Genomic DNA, 21893 nt, shown 5'->3' with positions numbered 1-21893 from the left:
AACAAAAGTTAAACTGAGCAAAATAAAGGATCCAGTCGTTTCTAATAGCATGAAATTATAACGTATTAGTCTAAGTTGCAGGAAATGCCCTACAGCCCCACCCCCATCCATTCTTCAAAACAATTTTGGGTTAACCTTTTGGGTTTGAATATGCACATGGAATGTGCCCAAAATATCCTCAAGTTTCGAGCCATATTTAACAATTTAGGAACATGGCCCAAAACAATTCAGGACATTTTGGGCATGTTTCGCACATGTACCTATGTGGGAATATTTTAGTTTGTTTCAAGCCTAAATAAGTTGTCATTTCCCTTCCCAAAAGCATTTGTAACAGGCCTGTCTCTACATAATTTTGCACAATTTTGCCAAGGAAAAGGACCCAAGCAGTTTCGACTTAGGGACTTAGGAGAAAATACGGGCAGATTAGTTTGCTAGTGGAAGGTGGGGACCACCCACATGGGAATGCATACTAGGCAATTCGAATTGCTTGGAGGGAATTAGCATAGCTGTTGGGGGGCCCCACATGAGGCAAAGGAAGGCCCACGAAGTCATAAGGAGGAGGAGCCTCTCACTTGGTGATTCATTCATCTTGCATATCAAATTTTACTTGATTGTTTTCTCGAGCTACTTAGCCGCGTCAACTAGTTGTTCAGCCACGAATCTCTCAAGCGGGAGATTCAACCTTACCTTCGAGGGACTATGAGTACCACCCTAGGAAGGCAGTTCCATAGCATCTTGAGGAGTTCCGGAAAGTATCTACAACACATCCACTTAGCTATCACCAGAAAGTGCGTATTTATGGGCCAACAATAGAGAATACGCAGTAGAGGAAAGAGCTACCTTGGGCCAACCATCAGCTAGAGAAACCAAGGAGTTCGAAGGTCATCATTGGGTCAGCATTTAGGAGGACTTTTGGAGCAGGAGAGGACAGAAAACAGACAGTTCGAATTCCAGCCTTGGAGGACAGCGCAGAGAGAAGGCAACATGTGGGTCTTGAGGGGAAGAGCTACAACCCGGAATCACAATTGGGAAGGAAGGAGATTCATAGGAGGGTTCATCTCAGTGATTTGGGGCAGTTTCCAGGAGGTTTTACAGCTTCATTCCAGCAGGTCGAGTTTTGCAGTTGCAGCTGAGGTTGGGCTCCTTGGGGGTCGAATTTCAGAAGTCTGAACCAAACCAAACCCTTCCTGGGTTTTGGTGGGTTTTGGCCAAGGAGCAAGGAGCTGAAATCTTATAATTTTCTAAGCACAGGAAGTAGTGATTCCAGCCCTTTGATTCTAGCAGACAATGCAGTTTCTGGGCAGCGCAGATCAGTTTTGGTGCAGCAGTTGGGCAGCCTTCAGATCAGCATTTGCTCACCTGGGTTTTGTCATGCTTGTCCTTAGAGACAAGCTCGGGAACATTACAGTGGTATCAGAGCCTAGGTCTTGGCTCAACTGTGGGGATTTTCTCCTATAAGAGAAGGGGACTAGCAGAACATTACATACAGGAGGCAGAGGTACCGGAGCAGAGAAAGAGAGTTGGAAATCACTCCAGACATGGAGGACAGGGGGAAGGCAGTGGTAGTAGAGGAAGATATGGTAGAGCCCAAGAGCAGGGAGGATATGGCTTTTGACAGCCTTTTGAAGGCTTTGAATGATTTAGCAAAGGGCAAAAAGAGATGCTAGAGGAGATAAAAAAGCAGAACTGAGGATTTTTATTTTGATAAACTTCTCGAGCCTCTCAGCAATTCAATCACCCTTCACCAGCAGCACAACCCCCATCAGCCAGTGGACCAACTCGAGCCACACTGCCCTCTTTCGTGCCTATGGCACAGATCGAACCGGTAGGGACTAAAGACCCCTCACAGATGGGAGAACACTTTAGAGAATGGAAGATGCTACTTTGGGTTGCAGCGCAGGAATCCACTCAAAGAAAAATGAGCAGAGAATGGTACCATAACCGAAGTTCTTTGTCTTCCCCTATTTGACTGATGTGAGTTGCTTCTTCATATTGACCAGGAGTGTTGTACACCAATCATACACTACTAGTTTCAAGCATTCCACTGCTAGAAACATAGTTGGTCGTGAGGCCTGGTGTAAAGAAGTTGAGCCTGATATCCTAGCAATAGTGAAAAGTATGATCTTGATAGGCAGGCTCGTGATTTCTTTGATCAGGACTTGTGACCCAACTTTGTTAGTGTTTGGTGCACAATACACAACAATATAATCATCAATGTTAAGGCCCCCGCTGGCCTTGCCTTTCAAATTGACTGCTTCTCCCCTTCGAGAGAGACCTGTAATGAAGTAGATGTATTCCACTTCAATTTGCAAAGGCATTGAGTCTATGAAGAATTGCTCCTACTCTGGGTCCCAATAATTGATCAACATTTCCAATAATCGAGTTTGAGCTCTCATATTGGGCATCATGAAGAATTTGAGCAAACCACAATTTTTCAATCCATCCAATGATTCTTGATCTTCCAAGACTTCATTATCCACATCATTGTGTTCTCTCTCTCTCCAAACGATCGACATCCTGGAAAAATTGAGTGATTTCACCGATTAGAAATTGAATTACGAACTTAGTTCTGCATGTACGCGACTTCTGTAAGATACAGTTGCGTATATACGTGAATTTCCCTTTGATAACTCGCATATAGGGCTTTCTATATGCGGCTCGGTAATTCGAGACCCGCTTATACATAGAACGGTTTTAAAATTTAAAATTTTCACTCAAAAAATTGATTCGACCTATGAAAATTTTTACTTAAATGGAAGAGATTAGGGTTATGAATTACCTAGAGTTCACGATTTCCGGATTCATTGGTGGAATTGGTTGGATTTGCTTGCTCAAATTTGCTCCAAAAGCTCTCTCCTCAACACTTGGATGGTAAGAATGAAATTGGGTGAGTTCAAAACTTCATTTTATAATTAAAACTTAAACCCACTTTCCTAAAGTTCATTTTTAACTTTATTATTTTAATTTTATGAACTTTTGACCTTTGCTTGAAATGTTGGGAAGGGCCTTTTTCAGGGTGATGAAAATTCTCTTATCACTTAGTGATGTTTTCCTATTGTTTCGATTCCACAATCGTTGACCTATCGTGGCAAGTATCATACTCTAAACTGGCATATAGGTTAAGACATATCACTTTTCCGTTGCATTTTGCATCTTGACCTCATACTGCGATATTTAGCCACAAGGTCGACCCCACTATGTTGCGATTTTTTAACCTCTCTCACTCGTTGTTTCGTAAAATCATAACATAGTGGTAGAGCCTTTCCTTCCATGGGCTTCCTAGTTAGAACCTCGCTAGCATATGTTGCCCATGCTGCAAATATTGTGTAGGCTCGGGAGTCCTCTTTAGTCCCGCCATGAATTTGTGTTGAAGCCTCATTCTTCTTCTTCTCCACTTTTATTCTGGCTTTATACCCTAGAGGCTCCCATGTGTTGAGTTGTACTATTGCATTGCATATTGACCACTTGCACCCCTTTTGGCCTTAAGCCGGCTTCATTGGACTCATGTATAAGCCACTTTTGACCATGACTTTTCTACAAGATCAAACCATGCATTCATTAGCCTTTGCGACTTGACACCTTTTCCGTGGAGGGAACATCCCCCGAGTGTCGATGACCAGTATCCGCCACCTTGCATTGAGCATAGGAATGTTCCAGACCCAGGAACTAGTGCACTTGCCCTTGACACTCATTCTCTCCACTGTACTATAGGCATTCTTTTATTTTTTTTTAGGCTTTATAATATGAAAAAGACAAAAAATATAATATTCCAAAAAAGAGTGGGAACGGAAAAAATTCTTCATCATTTGATGGCAGCAAGTGTCAGTCGTGTCACCTTTGAACAAAGCACTTAAAATGAGCCTTTCCTCCATCGGGATGGGATTGAGTTTGACTTTAAGAAAGCCAAAACGTTGTTCTTGAGTCAGTCCTCCACTGATTGCTTAACTCTTCCAATCATATGGAGAGTTTGTTGATGCCTCCTGCATCGCAAACTTATACAAAGTTATTTTCTACTACCGTAAAGTCACATCAAGTCGTGATTTTGTTAAAGGGAAGTTACCCTATTGTCGGCCTTTCTGCGATATCTCTTGACTCATTTCTATCGGCCATGCCCTGTCTGTCAAGTTACTCTCAGTATCACATTAGCGACTTGGTCCTTTACTCGTGCTAGTTAAGAAGGTCCTCATTGACTTCTTGCTGGCAAGTCTGCTCTTATCGGCTCTGATAAATTGCTCTGAGAGTAGAACTTGAGTTGCACCCTCGCCCTATTTACATCAATGATAGGTGACCTTGTGCTCAACATCGATTAGTATTATGGGTCTTTGACTGAGTGGTTTCCCTTATGTTCGACGTCAGCTTACATTATCACACATTGGGTATTCATGTTGAACCTTGCTTTCCATTTGACCCTATTAGTGGATTCCTCGTTTTTGTGTCAGCTTTCATTATTGGTTAATTCAGAGGCTTTCTTTCATGCACTAGCCACATTTTGTGCACGTTGAAAATGTACTTCGAAATGGTTACTTCATCTTTATTCGTTCGAGTTCTTCCAAATTATTGGCCTGCGGATTGCACTTGCGCTGGTTGATGTGGGATGCCTTAATGCCTTCCTTCCAAGAGATCTCGTCCCATCGACTCCAACTCATTGCTCTAGGAACAAGGTCTAGAATCCTTTTTCAATACCTTAGGGTTTGTAGTCATCAGTGGCAAACTCCTTCGCTATCGACAGTGAGAATACATCAATGTCTCCTGATTGGTAGATTCTTTCAAGTGTTCGACTTAAACACATCTATTCACACTTGTTAAATTGTATTGGGGTACCTTGACACTCATTATCATTATTGGTGAGTTGTATCGCGTTTGTTAACAGTATACATCAATGACCGGTAATCAAACGATTTCTCACATGGTTGACTTCAATTCATTTATTCCCATGGTGTAGAAATGTACCATTTGCGGTCGATGAAGACCTCGAGTTGTGTCAACATCTTGGTTCACTTGATAGCTCCTTCCATTTTCTGCCAGTGACACCTCTCAGCTCTATATGTTGTAGACTTTTTCAGCAGCATCTTATATGTTGGCACCCAAGTTTATGCAATACCACTATTCCACCTATATGACTTGGTACTTTTATGAGGATCAATTATGCAACATCATTGATCAGACATTCTTCTATGTGATATTGAGACATAGCTCTGTTGTGTTCTTTCGCGGCTATGATTTGATGATCCACTATGTATTCTTTAGCTCATTTTGTACACTTATGTATACATTTTGGATCCGCATTATACTTGATCAACGGACATGCTTTACTACTTTTGAGCATGGGTATGCCCGCCTCAGACATGATTTTTCTTTCTGACTCCTTCCACAGGTATTTGATGGGCTGGAATCTAGTGATCTCCTCCTGGGTTTCGAATGACTCCTCTCTCTATACTTAATATATTTCGGCCATCATGTTCCTCTTTGACTTTATATATTAGGGGGCATATGTTATAGCATCATTTAGCACTCCTGTAGACTTGATGCTCTTTTATGGCCCTAGGCAATCCCTTTACCCATGCAGACTTGACTTTATACTAAAAAATTGTATTTCAAATTCCATACACGACTCTGCCCACACAAAAACGCGTACATACATGGGTCCCATAACACTATACTTGCATATACATTTTTAAATATGAAAAAATAAAATAAAATGTTATTTTTCAGGCGAGGTTTACGGGTTTTACCAAGAGCCCACCTACAGGAGCCCATGGCCTAATTGAAATAACCAATTTGAGGTGGTATATATACACCCCTTGGGTAGGCCTAATTCATATGAGAAGAGAGATATCAACATTATACTTGATTTTCCCTAGATCAAGTCTACTTTTCCCATGCCTCCTGCACTCCCAGTCTCTAGGAAACCTTGGTTTCCTTTGCAGAGATGCTCAGCCTCCTTATCTAGCATCTTCTTGCACCTATTAGAGAGGTTGTCTTCGTGGCTCGGGCTGGACGGATCCGGAGGAAGGCTTCGTCGGTGCCTTTGGCCTGGATCAGGTTGTATTTATCCTGTACTTATTGTTGTTAATCAATAAAGAAGCTCATGTCTTGTTCCCAATATATGTTGTCATCTTATGAATGATAGTCTGAATTGTTATATATGATGATCTAACATATTCTTATGCATGCACGTTGAATTATATATTATGTATATGCTTTTATGATTGATTTGCAGGTCTGCACATCTTGGAGGAAGTAGAGGGTTTGGACCCTACGGGAACATCTTCAAACGTAGGACCCTTAGGTATGTCTCTAAGTCCAACTTTGATAATTCGAATGTTTGGCATGCTTGATTGAGTGTTCTTTGTTGATTGTTTTATCTTGCTCTGTTGAGGTTTTCAACCCTTGCCTTAGGGAACTTTTCCCGCCAACACATGCGGTATGACATAGGTGCACCCCAACGCATGGTAGACTAACACATGCACTAGTGACCACCCTACATAAGCAGACTCCTCCAAAACCATGAGTCCTCAAGTAAGCCCATCCAAGGCCCTCCAATCCTATATAGGAGCCAGTCATGGCCAACCAAACACAAGGTCGACACCTAATACAAGACCTCACATAGTTGTTACAAGGCCTTTGACTTGTGCCCTTGGGATTACTATGGTGTTAAATGCACTACAAAAATGTATGTGTGCCCCTGCTGATATTAAGGGTAACAAAACCCATCTAGAAAATAATAAATCTTATATCGATCAACTTCTAGGATTTAATCAGTCAAGGGATAGGGAGGGATTCTTCTTCGTTATGAGATTTTTACTTACCCTTCTAAAATCTCAAGAAATCTGCAATCTGCAATCAGTTTTAGGATTTATCACAGTAGGTGATGCTTGCTCACTTCTGTTGACTTGCAAAATTAACCCATCAGTTAATTATTTCTTGAATTTTTTAATGAACCTTGAATTATACCTAGGATAGATCTTCTATGGTCTCCTCCTGACAGGTTGTGCTCTAGGATTAAGTCAATTCTGGGAGTCACAAATTGTTTTTATTATCTGCACACCAAAACAATTTTCAGCAATCAAGAGCATCCTCTCACCATTTAAGGATGGAATAAATGAATATAATTTGATACAGATAGGTCTTTTTTGGAGGCAACGCAAACAACCTTATGAACACAATGTTAGCCTCTCAATGTAGTGGAATGCCTTTATTGCATGATCACACTCCATCTGAAATTCTCTAGTTCAGATTATAGGTATTATGTTTAGAGGACAAATGTAATCTATAATCGACTTGGTTGACTCGAAGGGTAAAATTTGAATCACAGGAATGCAGTTTTTCATCCACTGAGTAACTGGATGCTAAAATAACTATCAGACCAAATACCAGTGGACCTCAAGGATGATGTTTCTTGTATCTAGAGTTTGTGGCAAGTAGACATGTCAAATATTGTTACACATAAGTTGTAAGAATTTACTACAGCTTCTATCATAGCCAATAAAATACAGCAATCCATCTCTCTTCAAGTCTTGTATAGCTGGATGAGCATCCTCACTCTCACTTTCTCTGGTTCAAGTTACAGGCATGGGCAATACGACATATCCTTCAAGGAAATCTAGTATTAAAGAGTGTACAGCAAAAACAAGTTTCTATCATAACTGGAGAAAAGTCAGATGTGTCTGCCTACAATTCACCAATAAAATACATGTCCCGGAGCTGTTCATGTATGCACTTCTTATATAAAAGACAAAAGGGAAAAAGACTAAATAATGTTATTAATTTATTGAAATATACACCTGACAAAGATATGGATTAGTACAAATTTAACATCTATTTTTTCCATAAACATAATCGGTATTTGATTCTCATTGAACACTGATAAGAGATCCCTGACCTGGATTGCAAAGTGCCTCCCTCAATCTCATAGATAATATCTGTAATGATCCAATTATCCGGATATGGTTTCCCACTGGGTGCAAAGTGATAGCTTACCTGGCAATTGTTACATGAAAAATAGTCATTGCGTTGTTAAGTATATAATGCTTATTTTCAACAAAATAAGATGACCAGAATAAAATGATCCATTTAGCATTATCTATAATGTAGCACATCATAAGAATCTGCAGAATTGCAGAAAACAAAAACAATATATAAAGGACCAAAATTTCAGTCCAAAGACATTGTAATGTCCTCAATCACTTAGGAGACATAACGAAGGGGATCTGCTAGCCTACTAAGGTTCACATAGGCTAGAGAAGGAAAAATTAATCAAGGGAACATGATTCACTTAAGAGAAAATATTTAAAAAGCTAAAGTGGTGAAAAAGGGACAAGGGTCCTAGGCTAATGAAAAGTCACTCTAAACATATAAAGTGAGAAAACTCAATAAAATGACTTTATTAAAATAAAAAGGTAAAATGATGGCAAAAGTGACGAATTAGTTATAAAATAGGGAAAATGAGGGGTCTCTCCTCATTCTAGCATTTTTCCATTTGAGAAAAAGATATTTGGAGAAGAGACTAGGGTTTTTGGAAACCCTCATCCTAGTTCCTAGTTCGGTGTTGAAACCATACACCCTAGATAGTTTAGGGAGTGAGATCACTCAGATTTCGCCATTGTGCTTCATGGGCATAGTATTCAAAACCAGACCGGTCCACCTAATAAAACGGATTTCAAACCGAAACTGGTCAAATCGGGACTGGTTAGATCTCAATGAATTGGTTTAAAAAAAACACATGAAATAATTAATTTTTAATGAAAAAGATTGTTTTTAAGATTTAAAACCATGATTCCAAACCAATACACACAAAATATGCAAAGTTTGTTCATATATATACCATGTAAAGGTGAATATATCAAAATGGCACCAAGTGCATTATGCAATACATATCAACAACAAAATATATAATCAATGAGGCTCTAAATGGCCTCTATAGTCGAAAAACAAAGCCTACAAGCTATGGGGCCAATGGCCTACTACAAGTCTACATATATGATATTAGTGATCAACATTATCGCTTGAAACTTCTCATCATGATCAAACTCAGTTGGTTGAGTCTCGACCCCCAAACTTTGCAACGGCTTGAGTCACAATCTTCTTTGCTGGTTCAGTGACTTGAGTCTCAAACTTCTAAAGGTATTCTGCCCTAATATGCCCTATTAGTTCATTTGGTGATCTACATGGCTTTACATGGCCTCCTATCCCAGCCAAGTGTTGCTTGAACCTGTTAAGACCCCCTCCAATAGATTTTTGGCAATATTTGTAAATCATTTTGCCATCAATCATATCACAATGAGCCCATGCAGTATCCTTGGCTTTTGGAGGCATGGTGGCCACTACTTAGCTCAAAATATTTTTTTTTCCACTACTCCAGCAAAAACTCAACAATCTCCAAGCTCACAATGAAGGTCACAAAACTCCAAATGAGATGTGTGAGGCAAATGAGAGAGGAGACCTCCTTTTATTGGCTTGGAGGGGTTGTTTTTGGAGGGAAATAACCCTTAGTTTCCCTCAAAAGCACCTCAAAAGCCAAAAAAAGTTGTGTTTGGTGGGTCTGAGGTTGGCTTGGCAATGAATCGGTCAATTTATGCCCAGTTTGTCTAAAAAACTAGCGAGGAGAGCAGTTCAACCCAGATTTTCTACCCGTCTGCTGACTTTGGTTAATGAATTGACCGGTTTTGAATACTATGTTCATGGGAGAGGAAGATTTGAGGAAGATAAAGGAGGTAACAGTGTTATCAATTGATTTTATCTTCTAATATTGGGCTTTCTATATATTTATTGTAGGTTGAGTTTATTGGAGGTGGAGAGCCAAATTAAAGTCACATTCTTGAGGACCAAACACTGCCATAAATCCAAGGTCGAGATTCTTGTGGAAGAAAGCCAAGTTTAGGATTGTTGTAAGGGCCGAGTTCTGCTATTCTAAAGGGGTCCGATCTGTACCTTTGAAGGGTCGAATCTGACAGCCATTAAAGAAGCCGAGTATCTCTGCAAAATGGGGCAAGTGACTGTGTAGAAGAGGGCCAAATTTAATCTTTATTGTTGGTCATATTACCTTAACTGAGAGCCCGAGTTCTGCCCCATATAAGGTCGAGTTGTCTTCTGTACAAGATGGTCAAAGTCTTTGTCTTAACAGTGGGCCGAGTTCAGTAATTAAAGGCGGAGATAAACAATACTCCCTATTGGATGAGTTGTTAGGCATACATTGTGGGTGGGGACCAAGTTCATTCCTCATTGTCTGTATCACTTATTTGGAGTTGAGGTGTTGTGCTATGCATGGGTCACCTATTTAGTCAAAGAGGGAAGACTTGAGGGCCAAAATACCCATTGTTGTTACTACAAAGGGGAGTCATCAATACTCAAGATATCTCTTGATGAAATAGTCCTAGTTCCATTGTCATTTCTCATATTGTAATTTTTTTTGTTAGAAGATTAAATGACAATGTATTTCCAAAATTATTATTATCTTGTTCTGAGATATCTTCAATGGGATTAAAGTGTATACATTATTGTTTCCATTCATTTTCAGTAGTTTATTCATTTCTAAGTTGAATTTTATTACTACACCACTACTTGGAAGAGTTTTGGGTCACTTGTTATAATCGTGTGTCTTTATTTGAAATTAAATTCAAGAAACATCATCTACAACAATCAAGTTGCCAAATGTTTGACAAAATGTCCCAATGACAAGACCCTTGTAAAACTCAGAAAACTCAGTGAAATCCTAAGAATTTACAAGGGGGGATCTTACAGTGGTATCAAAGCATGGTCTTGGACAATTATGAGGTTTGACAGGCAGACTTTGGCAGAGGTTTTATGAGTCACGAAGAATAGCGCTTTAGTGGTATCACTTATAGAAGGAGTTATCAAGTTAGAGAGCCCACTCCTTTGTGGGAAGAAGAAGAAGAAACACCTAACAAGGGGAAAGGAGAAGAAGTACCCTCTAAAAAAGAGAAGACAGTCATGGGGGATAAGGAAAATCAAGAGTTTAATAGCTTGTTTAGTGTCCAAAATGACTTGGCTAGGGGCCAAAAGGAGATGGTGGAGTTGATGAAAAACTTAGGTAGCAAGGGGGGTTCCACCGAAACTCCAATGGGGGAGCAACATAATAAGGATCCCAATAATGGTAAAGGATCTAATAGTGGAGAAGCCAGCCATGCACGCACAACCGTACATAGCCACCCCACATATATAGCAGGTCATCTAGACCCACCATGCCACAATTTCTCAATGAGACAGCAACTGAACAAGTGGAGTAGAATGACTAGGAAATTCCCTTTGGGGATTATTTGGTGGAGTATAGGAGGTTGGGGCGAGACTTCCAAGTTGCCATGAGCTCCACAAATTTCTGCAACCTTCAAAGGAAAAATAAGCCTAAAGGATTGCAGAAGGAAATGCGGCAGAGCAATGAGCTCCAAAAGACACTAGGGAAAGTGTCTATTTCGTGTTTTGATGGGTCATCAAAATGATCAACTAGATCATGGGTCCAAAAGTTGGACACCTACTTTCATTTACATTAGATGACTGAGGTTGATGCCATTAAGTTGGCTACATTACATCTGGATGGGGAAGCCCATGAGTGGTGGTATCATGGGTTAGTGACCATGGGCCATGCCAGCATCACCTCATATCTCGAGTTTACTCAGAGACTCATAGAGCACTTTGACAAGAAGGATCCAGAGATTCATTTTAGGGACCTAGCTCAGCTCAAGCATACAGGCACTTCAAAGGCATACATCTCAAATTTTCAGAGATAGGCAATTATGGTTACAGACATATATGAGACACGGTTGGTGATGCTATTTGTGGAGGCGTTATTTGAGCCTCTACGTGGTTGGGTTAAAGGTTATCAACCTGCCACTCTACGTGATGCAGTTAATAGAGCTTGAGATATGCAAGATGCAATTCCCAAGAGTAGATTTCCTCCCAAGTCATCCTTCCCTCAAAAGGCTAAAGAGACTAAACCCTTTCAAATGGAGTACACCAAGAAGTCAAAGTTGGATGAGGAAACCCAAAAGGAGCTAAGAAAGAAGAAAGTTTGCTTTAGCTAAAAGGAACCTTGGGCACCAAGATACAGATGTGTAGGAAAGGGCAAGCCAGGAAAAGCACACTACATTGAGGTCTATCCAGATAGTGATAGTCATGAGGAGGATGGGGAGTCAGGGCAAGGGCAGGCACATGAGCAAGGACATCTGACTATAGGAAAGGAGTCATCTCAGGTCAAGACTAAAGGCCTAGTTATTTGCTTCTATGTCAGGACTCCACAGTCCCTAGGTATCAAGTATTGAGAATCAGCAAGGTCATGTTGGGGCAGAAGGTAACTGTGTTGATTGAAGGTGGAGCATCCCACAATTTTATCGATGTGACCTTGGTGGATCAGAGGGAGATTCTAATGGAGAAGTTTGATGGATTCACGATGGTCATATTGGGCGGGCATCAAATGGAGTGCACCAAATGGGTTCCCAAAATTCAGCCTGCAATAGATATATAAAAAGCTCAATAATAGAAGATAAAATCAACTGATAACACTGTTACCTCCTTCATCTTCCTCAAATCTTCCTCTCTCATGAAAGACAATGGCGAAATTTGAGTGATCTCACTCCCCAAACTAGCTAGAGTGTATGTTTTCAACACCAAAACTAGCAACCAAGATGAGGGTTTCCAAAAACCTTACTCTCTTCTCCAAGAGCTCTCCAAATTTCTTTTTCTCAAATGGTAAAATGTTAGAATAAGAAGAGACTCCTAATTTTCCCTCTTTTATAACTCATTCAACAAGGGGGTCATCAATACTCAAGATATCATATTGTAATTTATGTTGTTCGAAGATTAAATGACAATCTATTTCCAAAATTATTATTATCTTGTTCTAAGATATCTTCAGTGGGATTAAAGTGCATACATTATTGTTTCCATTCATTTTCAGTAGTTTATGCACTTCTGAGTTGAATTTATTTAATAAACCACTGCTTGGAAGAGTTTTGGGTCACTTGTTATCATTGTGTGTCTTTATTTGAAATTAAATTCAAGAAACATCATCTACAACAATCCAATTGCCAAATGTTTGACAAAATGCCCCAGTGACAAGACAATTGTAAAACTCAGACAACCCAGTGGAATCCTTAGAATTGCCAAGGGGGGAATCTTACAGACACCATCTACTTTGCTATTATTATTATTCTTTAAATGTCATTAAAAAGAGTATTAAATCAATGACATAACAACTAGAAGCAACAAATGAAATTATAACTAGATGATGAGACTTACTGCAATAAACGTGTGAACTTCTACTTTACCTATTATGTACTTTGATTTAATCTTTTGTCCTTTTCGTGACTTGATCGAATGGTCCACTCACCTACTTTATTGCATTTAATTGAAGACTTGGTCAACTTTGTTCACACTCTCACAGTGTCGTATGTTGATTTTGGGGTAGCATCGGATGTGCTCTAGCTCTGAAATTTTGTGGAGGTGCTAGAACACATGAGATCTCCAAGACCCATAAATCGTTTGGTGAAATTCCACCTGGATTGTATTTTATTAAAATAATTAATATTTTTAATGGGGTTCTTAAGTCTATACTTAGGAAAATTAAAATATTAATGGGTATTAATGAAAATATGGGTGAGAAGCTTCTAAGAGACGAGGATCAAGTCTAATTTAATCTTAGCCATTGATTAGAGATTAGATCACGGCTGTTGATTTCTCAACAGGAAAAGTATAAGGGAAGGATTAGGGTCAGTTGGAGAAGACACAAAGAAATTGAGGAAATCGACTTTCTAAGGTGAGAAGTTCTCAGGAGGGAAATCGAATGGGGAGATCTTGCAGCTGAGGGGCAGCGACAGTTCGGGAATACTGACAAAGAGGTGGAGAGAAGCTTGTGGAGGCAACGCGGTAGCCAGGAAGAGTTGACGTTGGGCAAGTCTGGGCCCACGCAGCCTTGACACAGAGCCAGAAGGGTCAACGCAGAGGGAGAAAGTTGCCTTCCACGCAGAGACCCGGAACTGCTGGGAACTCTCGGAACAGCCGAGAAAGCTAGCGCAGTGGGAAGAATAACTGACGCAGAGCCTCAGAGAGCTCCACGCAGGGCCACGCAGTTACTACAAAGGGGCAGTGCAGTGGTAGCCGTGGCCAACCAGTTTTGCATCGGATGTGCTCTAGCCATGCAAATTGGTGGAGAGGCTAAAGCACATGAGTTCTCCAAGACCCAAAAATGGTTTGGGCAGATTCTGCCCGATTAAAGAAATATTAAAATAATTAATATTTTTAATGGAGTTCCTAAGTTTAAACTTAGGAAAAGTAAAATATTAATGGATATTAACATAAAACTCAGTTAGAAGGTTCTAAAGGACATGGATCAAGCCAAATCTAATCTTAGTCATTGATTAGAGATGTAATCTCGGCCGTTGAAAGACCAATAGGAAAAGTATAAGAGGAGGCTTGAGGGTCAGTTGGAGAGTACACCAGAGTTATCAGTGATTCGATTTTTTAAAGCGGGGTTTGCAAAGAGAAATCGAATCAGTGATCAGTTTGCAGCGAGGGGTAGTGAGTACGAGACAAAGAGGCAGAGATAATGACAAGAGACCAGTGCAGAAGCAGAGAGGCAGACATAGAAGCCAGAGGGAGCCACGCAAAGGCTAGTAGAGACAGCGTAGAGGCCAGGAGGGCTTGCGTCATCCACACAGAGGTTGCAGGAGTGACGCAGAGAGCAAGAGAGGTTGCGCAGAGCCTCGAGAGCTGACGCAGGGGGTTTTCAAGCTGACGCAGTGCTTCAGTTGTGCTGGAGAGGATTTCGTGGGGCAGACTTTCCGAATATCTGCTTCTGAATAGAGAGGTATTACTGCCATATTATTTTCTCTATCAGGTTTTCCCAAGTTGGGTTTTTCCGGGGACGAGTTGTCCAAAAATAACAATGTCACTTGTGTGTTTGCTATTTCTTTCAGTTGTTGATCTGTAGATGGTTGAGACTGTATTGTGTTTATTTAGATATTTATATGTTTAAATAACTTGTTCGTAATTAACAAGTAGGAGAAATAGACTGAGAATATAGATAAAATTTGCAGCAGAAACAGTTGTCCCAAGTGACAAAAGTTGTTCCTAGCGGAAAGCGGCGGAGAAGGGTTGACACAGAGGGACTGTCTCATCAGTTCGGGCCAGAGAGAGGCCAGCACAGAGGCTGAGGAGGGCAGAAAAGGCTCACAAAGAGCCACGCATAGACCAGGAGGGTGGCGCAGTTGGCTAGTGGAGCATTCCATCCAGTGTCGGGATTGCGCAGAGCCTAGAGGCTCAGTCCTTCGATTGTTGGGGCTTAGGAAGCTGTGGGGAGTTTGCGGAGAGTGAAGCTGGTGGGGTGTTGTTGTTGCCGAGACAGAACAATACCTAACGGGGCAAAACCAAGGTAGAGGGAGTCGCTACCTAGGCGGATTTCTAGCCAAGAAATCCATATCAGTGTTGCAGGTGCATAGGAGATCAAAGAGCTGTGACTCTACGGTTGGTAAGCGGATTTCCAGGAGGGAAATTGAGACTCAGAGGGAGTCTAGCAGAGAACTTCCAGACGGGAAGTAGAGACTTAGAGGGAGTCGAAGAGAGAACTTCCAGAGGGAAGTAGAGACTCGGAGGAGTCAAAAGGAAGAGCAAAGAGATGGCCATGAATGGATTGAGGGATCAGGACAGGCTGGACGGGGCATCCAACTTTGTGGTCTGGAAGGCCAGGATCCTGTCCATTCTAGATAGACATCACATCAAGGCCTTCGCCTTGAGAAATGTGGCTATCCTAGTTGACCCAGCTGACAATGAAAAGTACGAGGAGGCAATGGCCAAGGCGAAATGCATCATCCTTGATGGGGTCAAGGATCATGTGGTCCAACATATTGCTGAGAAGGAGACGGCAAAGGAAATGTGGGACACCTTGAAGACGTTGTACCAGCATACTTCCGTGCAGAGGAAGATGTTACTTGAGAATCAACTGCAGTCATACCAGATGCAGAAGGGGGAGCAGATAGATCACTTCCTTGGTAGATTGAAGGAGATCCGGGACCAACTGACTTCCATAGGGGCCACGCCAGATCAGGAGTTGATGGTGAGGATCGCCCTAAACACAGTCTCCGAGGAGTGGGAGACATTTGTCCAGAGCATTCTCGGCAAGGCAAATCTTCCAAATTGGGAAGAATTGTGGGCAGCTCTCTGCCAAGAAGAGATCAGACGACTAACCAAGACGGGAAGTAGCAGCAAAGGAGTTCGGATCAAGAAAGAGGAGGAAGAGGATGCAGCTCTGGCATCTGCGAGGAAGCAGGAGAAGAGGAAGAAAAAGGACCTCTCCAAGATAAAGTGCTTCAACTGTGGGGAACTGGGGCATTATGCAAACCAGTGTCTGAGGAAAAAGACTAAGGGAGAGGCGTTTGACTCTAAGGCAGCGCCAGTGAAGGCGAAAAAGGATGTAGAGGAGGATGACAATTGTGCCATGAGTGCTCATGTACCTCTAGAGAAGAGGTGGGGAGACATCGAGCTGTAGTCAGGAAGACTACAGGCGATGAGGGGCAGGATCCTTGAGGTACCCAAACTCTTGGATCATACTTGGCTACGGGAGCCCCAAAGTGAGAGTAGCATGATGACGGATTTCAGTAGGAATGGATGCGGATGAAATGACAGAGAGTGCTACAGTGCAGTAGTCCCGGGCAGCACAGAGCTAGCAGGCTGCAGCAGTGCGAGAGGCACAGAGGAGGTTGCAACAGTGCAGGATGGCACAGAGAGGTTTGCAGCGATGCGAGAGGCAGGGAGTTGTTGCAGCAGCGCAGAGGCAATAGAGGGAGCACGTGATAGCGACAGAGAGAGCTTCAGCATCGAGAGTGTTTCTAGCCTAACAGGGATGTCAGTAGTTGGGTGGATCAGTTACTTACTTCTCAGTAACTGAGTTGCAGTGCAGTAGTAGTTAGCAGTAGCACGATGCAGCATGATGATAGGGGGTTGCAGTGCAGATGCAGTGTTGGGAGAAAGGACCAGCAACAGCACGGATGCAGAGGGAGATTTCATACGGATGTAGCAGTGGCAGTGGCAGGGCCATGTGCAGCAGTACAAGATGCAGCAGAGCAAAGGATGTTGGGCTGGGAGGCCTAGCATCAGCACAGGAACCGGTGTCATATAATCAGAGTGATTCTTAGTGTGGAGTAGTTTGGGGTAGCATCGGATGTGCTCTAGCCATGAAAATTGGTGGAGAGGCTAAAGCACATGAGATCTCCAAGACCCAGAAATGGTTTGGGCAGATTCTACCCGGTTAAGGAGATATTAAAATAATTAATACTTTTAATGGAGTTCCTAAGTCTAAACTTAGTAAAAATAAAATATTAATGGGTATTAATATAAAACTGGGTTAGAAGGTTCTAAAAGAGATGGATCAAGCCAAATCTAATCTTAACCGTTGATTAGAGATGTAATCTCGGCCATTGAAGGACCAACAAGAAAAGTATAAGAGGAGGCTTGAGGGTCAGTTAGAGAGTACACCAGAGTGATCAGTCATTCGATTTTCTAGAGCGGGGTTTGCTAAGAGAAATCGAATCAGTGATCAATTTGCAGCGAGGGGCAAGGAGTACGAGACAGAAAAGCGGAGATAGTGTCGAGAGACCAGTGCAGAGGCAGACGCAAAAGCCAGAGGTAGCCACGTAGAGGCTAGCAGAGACAGCGCAGAGGCCAGGAGGGCCTGGTTCATCCACGCAGACGCTGCAGGGGTGACACAAAGAGCCAAAGAGGTTGCACAAAGCCTCAAAGAGCTGACGCAGGGGTTTTCAGGCTGACAGAGAGGCCAGGAGGGCTGACACAGTGCTTCAGTTGTGCTAGAGAGGGTTTGGTGGGGCAGACTTTCCAAATATTTGCTTCCGAATAGAGAGGTATTACTGTCAGATTATTTTCTTTGTCGGGTGAGCCAGTTTGCCTCCCAGTTGTACTCAAGGAAATACTGCATAATAAAATAACCCTTAGAATAGCTATATCGGTTTTCCCAAGTTGGGTTTTTCCGGGGATGAGTTGTCGAAACATAACATTGTCACTTGTGTGTTTGTTATTTCTTTCAGCTGTTGATCTGTAGATGGTTGAGACTGTATTGTGTTTATTTCGATATTTATATGTTTAAATAACTTGTTCGTAATTAACAAGTAGGAGAAATAAACTGGAGAATACAGATAAAATTTCTAACCGGTAATACTTAGAAATTTCAACAGGGGCCAGCCAGTTTTGCTGCCGATCAGTCGGATTCTGCCAGGTGAAGTGAGGTAAAACTCACTCAGGTTCTTCGCCATTGTATTTCTCTGTCACTGGTTTGTCGGGAGGGCAACCAACATTTGTATTCAGAACTTTTGCTTAATAATAGAAAACCCTCAGAGCTGTTGCACCGGTTTTCCCGCATTGAGTTTTTCTGGGGATGTTTAGTCCAAAAATATGTGTCCCTTGTGTGTTTGTCTCATTTATTTTTCAGTACTTGATATGTATATTGGTGTAGGTTGTAATGTGTTTACATTAATATTTTCCGAGTATTTCTTAAAATAACTTGTTAAATGAAGAACACAAGTAGGTAATGCAAATCAGTTTACTGCAGTAGGGTTTCTAACTTGTTCGATTCAGAAATTTTCCCATGGTATCAGAGAAATGCAAATCAAGGAGGATTGAAGCCATCAACGAAAGGACAGAGGAAAATCTGTGCATGAAGACAGTTGTCCCGAGAGACAGCACAGTTTCAGGCCAAGAGAGCAGAGGAGGGGTGACGCAGTCACCAAGGGAGGCTCACGCAGAGCCTGCGTCAACCTGATTGGGTGACGTTGTTGCTACAGAGGGCAGCGCAGTGGTTGTTGGGCCAACGCGGAGACTGTTGAGTCTCGTTTTTCCGGTTGTCGTGGCTAGAGGTGCAATGCAAATTTCATCTAGAGTTGTTGGTGGGGTGTTGATTCTGTTGGTGCAGAACAGTACCTAGTGGGGCAGAAGCAAAGTAGAGGGAATCAGTTCCTCAAAAGATTTCTTACCAAGAAATCTAGATCCAGTGTTGAGCAGCAGCAAAGAGAGATCAGAGACAGGTGGTTCGACAATGGTTGGCAGAAGGATTTCCGTGAAGGAAATCAAATTTCAGAGGGAGCTTGTTCCTTAGAGGATTTCTAGCGCCAAAGAAATCCAAATCCGAGTTTTGCTGGGGCAGCAGAGAAAGAGGGAGAAGAGAACCTGTTCGACACTCATTTGAGCAGAGATGGCAGTTAATGGACTGAGGGATCAGGACAGGTTGGATGGAGCATCCAACTTTGTCATCTGGAAGGCCAGGATCTTGGCAGTTTTGGACAAAAATCGCATCAAGGATTATGCCTTGAAGACAGTTGCTGTTCCAATTGATGTTGATCCTCTCAAGAAGTACAAGGAGGCTCAGGCAAAAGCAAAGTGCATGATCTTGGACGGGGTCAAGGATCATGTGATCCCACATATTGTTGAGAAGGACACAGCAAGGGAAATGTGGGAGGCCTTGACCACCTTGTCAGATGTTGCTTGAGAGTCAGCTGAGACAGTATCAGATGCATAAGGGAGAAGAAATCGATCCCTTCCTTCTCAGGTTGCAAGGGATCCGAGACCAGCTAACTTCCGTAGGGTCTACACCAGATCCTGAATTCATGGTCAGGACTGCCCTGAATGCAGTCACTGAAGACTGGGAAACCTTTGTCCAGAGCATCTTGGGCAGGGCTTCTCTCCCCAGTTGGGAGGAGATGTGGGCAACTCTTCGACAGGAAGAGATCAAACGGTTGACCAAGGCAGGAAGCAGCAGCAAAGGGATCAAAGCCAAGAAGGAGGAAGAGGAGGATGCAGCTCTCGCATCAGTGGGACAGCAAGGGCAGCAGAAGAGGAAAAAGAAAGATATATCCAAAGTCAGATGCTTCAGATGTGGAGAACTGGGTCATTTCGCCACTCAGTGCCCTCAAAAGAAGGGCAAGGAAGAAAAGTCTGACTCAAAGATTGCTCCAACGCAAGCTGACAAGAGGGCGATGATGATGATTGCGCCATGTGTGGTCATGCACCTCTAGAGAAGAGGTGGGGTGATATTGAACTATAGTCAGGAGGACTATAGTGAGGGGCAGGATCCTTGAGGTGCCCAAACTCTTAGATCACATACGACTACGAGAGCCCTTAATGGCAATCGCAGAATGACAATAGTCAATTGGTGCGAGGGATGATGGAACAACAGTGGCAGAGCTAGTGTGTCAAAGTCTAAAGTAGCACAGTGGAGTGTTGCAACAAAAGCGGGAGGCATAGAGCAGATACAACAATAGCGCAGTAGCATCAGAGGGTCAGCATAAATTAGCAGCAGAGGTAGCTTCAGCGTCAAGGGGCATCCAGACTGACCAGCATGTCAGCTTTTGGGTGGCTTTTTAGTTGGTTACTTCTCAACAATTGAGTTGTAGTGCAGCATTTAGCAGTGGCAGTGCTATGGGCAGCATGATGCAGCATATTGAGAGGGAGCTGCATTACAAATGCAGCAGTGACAGTGGCAATATCATGGGCAGCAGTACAGATTGCAGCAGTGCAATGGATGAGGGGCAGCAGTCTGAGCATCAGCAGCGCAGAGGACCGATGTCGTGGTGTGATACTTCTACTGAGAAGTATTGCTAGATCACGTTCCTTACTAAGAGGGAGTGTTGATTTTGGGGTAGCATTGGATGTGCTCTAGCTCCGAAATTTTGTGGAGGGACTAGAACACATGAGATCTCCAAGACCCAGAAATGATTTGGTGAAATTCCACCCGGATTGTATTTTACAATGTTGAGAACGTCGGCATCGAGATAAAATCGACAAGGGTCCAAAAAACCAAAAAATTGTAAAAATCAAAAAAATATCGTTAAAATTTGGCAAACATCAGCAAAATCAAGATACCATCAAAATATCAGCAAAAATCAGCAAACGTCATCTAGGCCAAAAAATCGTGATTTTGAGATAAAATCGGGATGTTATCGAGATGTTTGCAAAATTCGTATTTTATTAAATAAATAATATTTTTAATGGGGTTCCTAAGTCTAAACTTAGGAAAATTAAAATATTAATGGGTATTAATGAAAATATGGGTGAGAAGCTTCTAAGAGACGAGGATCAAGTCTAATTTAATCTTAGCCATTGATTAGAGATTAGATCACGACCGTTGATTTATCAATAGGAAAAGTATAAAGAAAGGCTTGGGATCAGTTGGAGAAGACACACAGAGAGTTTGAAGAAATCGATTTTCTGAGGTGAGAAGTTCTCAGGAGGGAAATCGATTGGGGAGATCTTGCAGCTGAGGAGCAGTGATAGTTCGAGAACACTGACAGAGAGGCGAAGAGAAGCTTGTGGAGGCAGCACAGTAGCCAAGAAGAGTTGACGTTGGGCCAGTCTGGGCCCACGTAGCCTTGATGCAGAGCCAGAAGGGCCAATGCAGAGGGAGAAAGTTGCCTTCCACGCAGAGAGCCGAAATTGCCGGGAACTGTCAGGACTGCCGGGAAAGCTGACGCAAAGCCTCAGAGAGCTCCACGCAAGCCCACGCAGTTACTACGAAGAGGCAGCACAGTTGTAGCAGGGGCCAACCAGTTTTACTGTCGGATCAACCGGATTCTGTCGGGTGAAGTGAGGTAAAAACTTACTCAGGTTCTCCGCCATTGTATTTCTCTGTCACTGGTTTGTCGGGAGGGAAACCAACATTTGTATTCAGAACTTATGCTTAATAATAGAAAACCCTCAGAGTTGTTGCACCGGTTTTCCCGCATTGGGTTTTTCCAAGGACGTTTAGTCCAAAAATAAGTGTGTCCTTTGTGTGTTTGTCTCATTTATTTTTCAGTTTCTGATCTGTATATTAGTGTAGGCTGCAGTGTATTTACATTAATATTTTCCGAATATTTTTGAAAATAACTTGTTAAATGAAGAAC

General features: G+C 42.2%; 1 protein-coding gene across 4 annotated transcripts in view; it reads right to left on the bottom strand.

Moving 5' to 3' along the window:
- PSAT1 (phospholipid sterol acyl transferase 1) overlaps positions 1-21893 on the bottom strand; it is a 380472-nt gene that overhangs the window by 96598 nt on the left and 261981 nt on the right. For all 4 annotated transcript variants that reach the window (XR_016247812.1, XR_016247813.1, XM_089377882.1 and 1 more), the window contains exon 9: positions 7883-7980. Coding sequence is in view for 2 of the 4 variants with exons in the window: in XM_089377882.1 (XP_089234008.1) it covers positions 7883-7980 (98 nt within the window). In the remaining 2 variants the exon portion in view is untranslated. The remainder of the gene's footprint in view (positions 1-7882; positions 7981-21893) is intronic.

The sequence above is a fragment of the Pinus tabuliformis genome, chromosome J (genome assembly GCF_031772625.1).
Source record: "Pinus tabuliformis cultivar Carrire ecotype Pingquan chromosome J, CPIR1, whole genome shotgun sequence".
In the NCBI taxonomy this organism is placed as follows: Eukaryota; Viridiplantae; Streptophyta; class Pinopsida; order Pinales; family Pinaceae; genus Pinus; species Pinus tabuliformis.
Note: the sequence above shows the minus strand (reverse complement) of the source record. Positions and strands in the feature narration are given on the sequence as shown.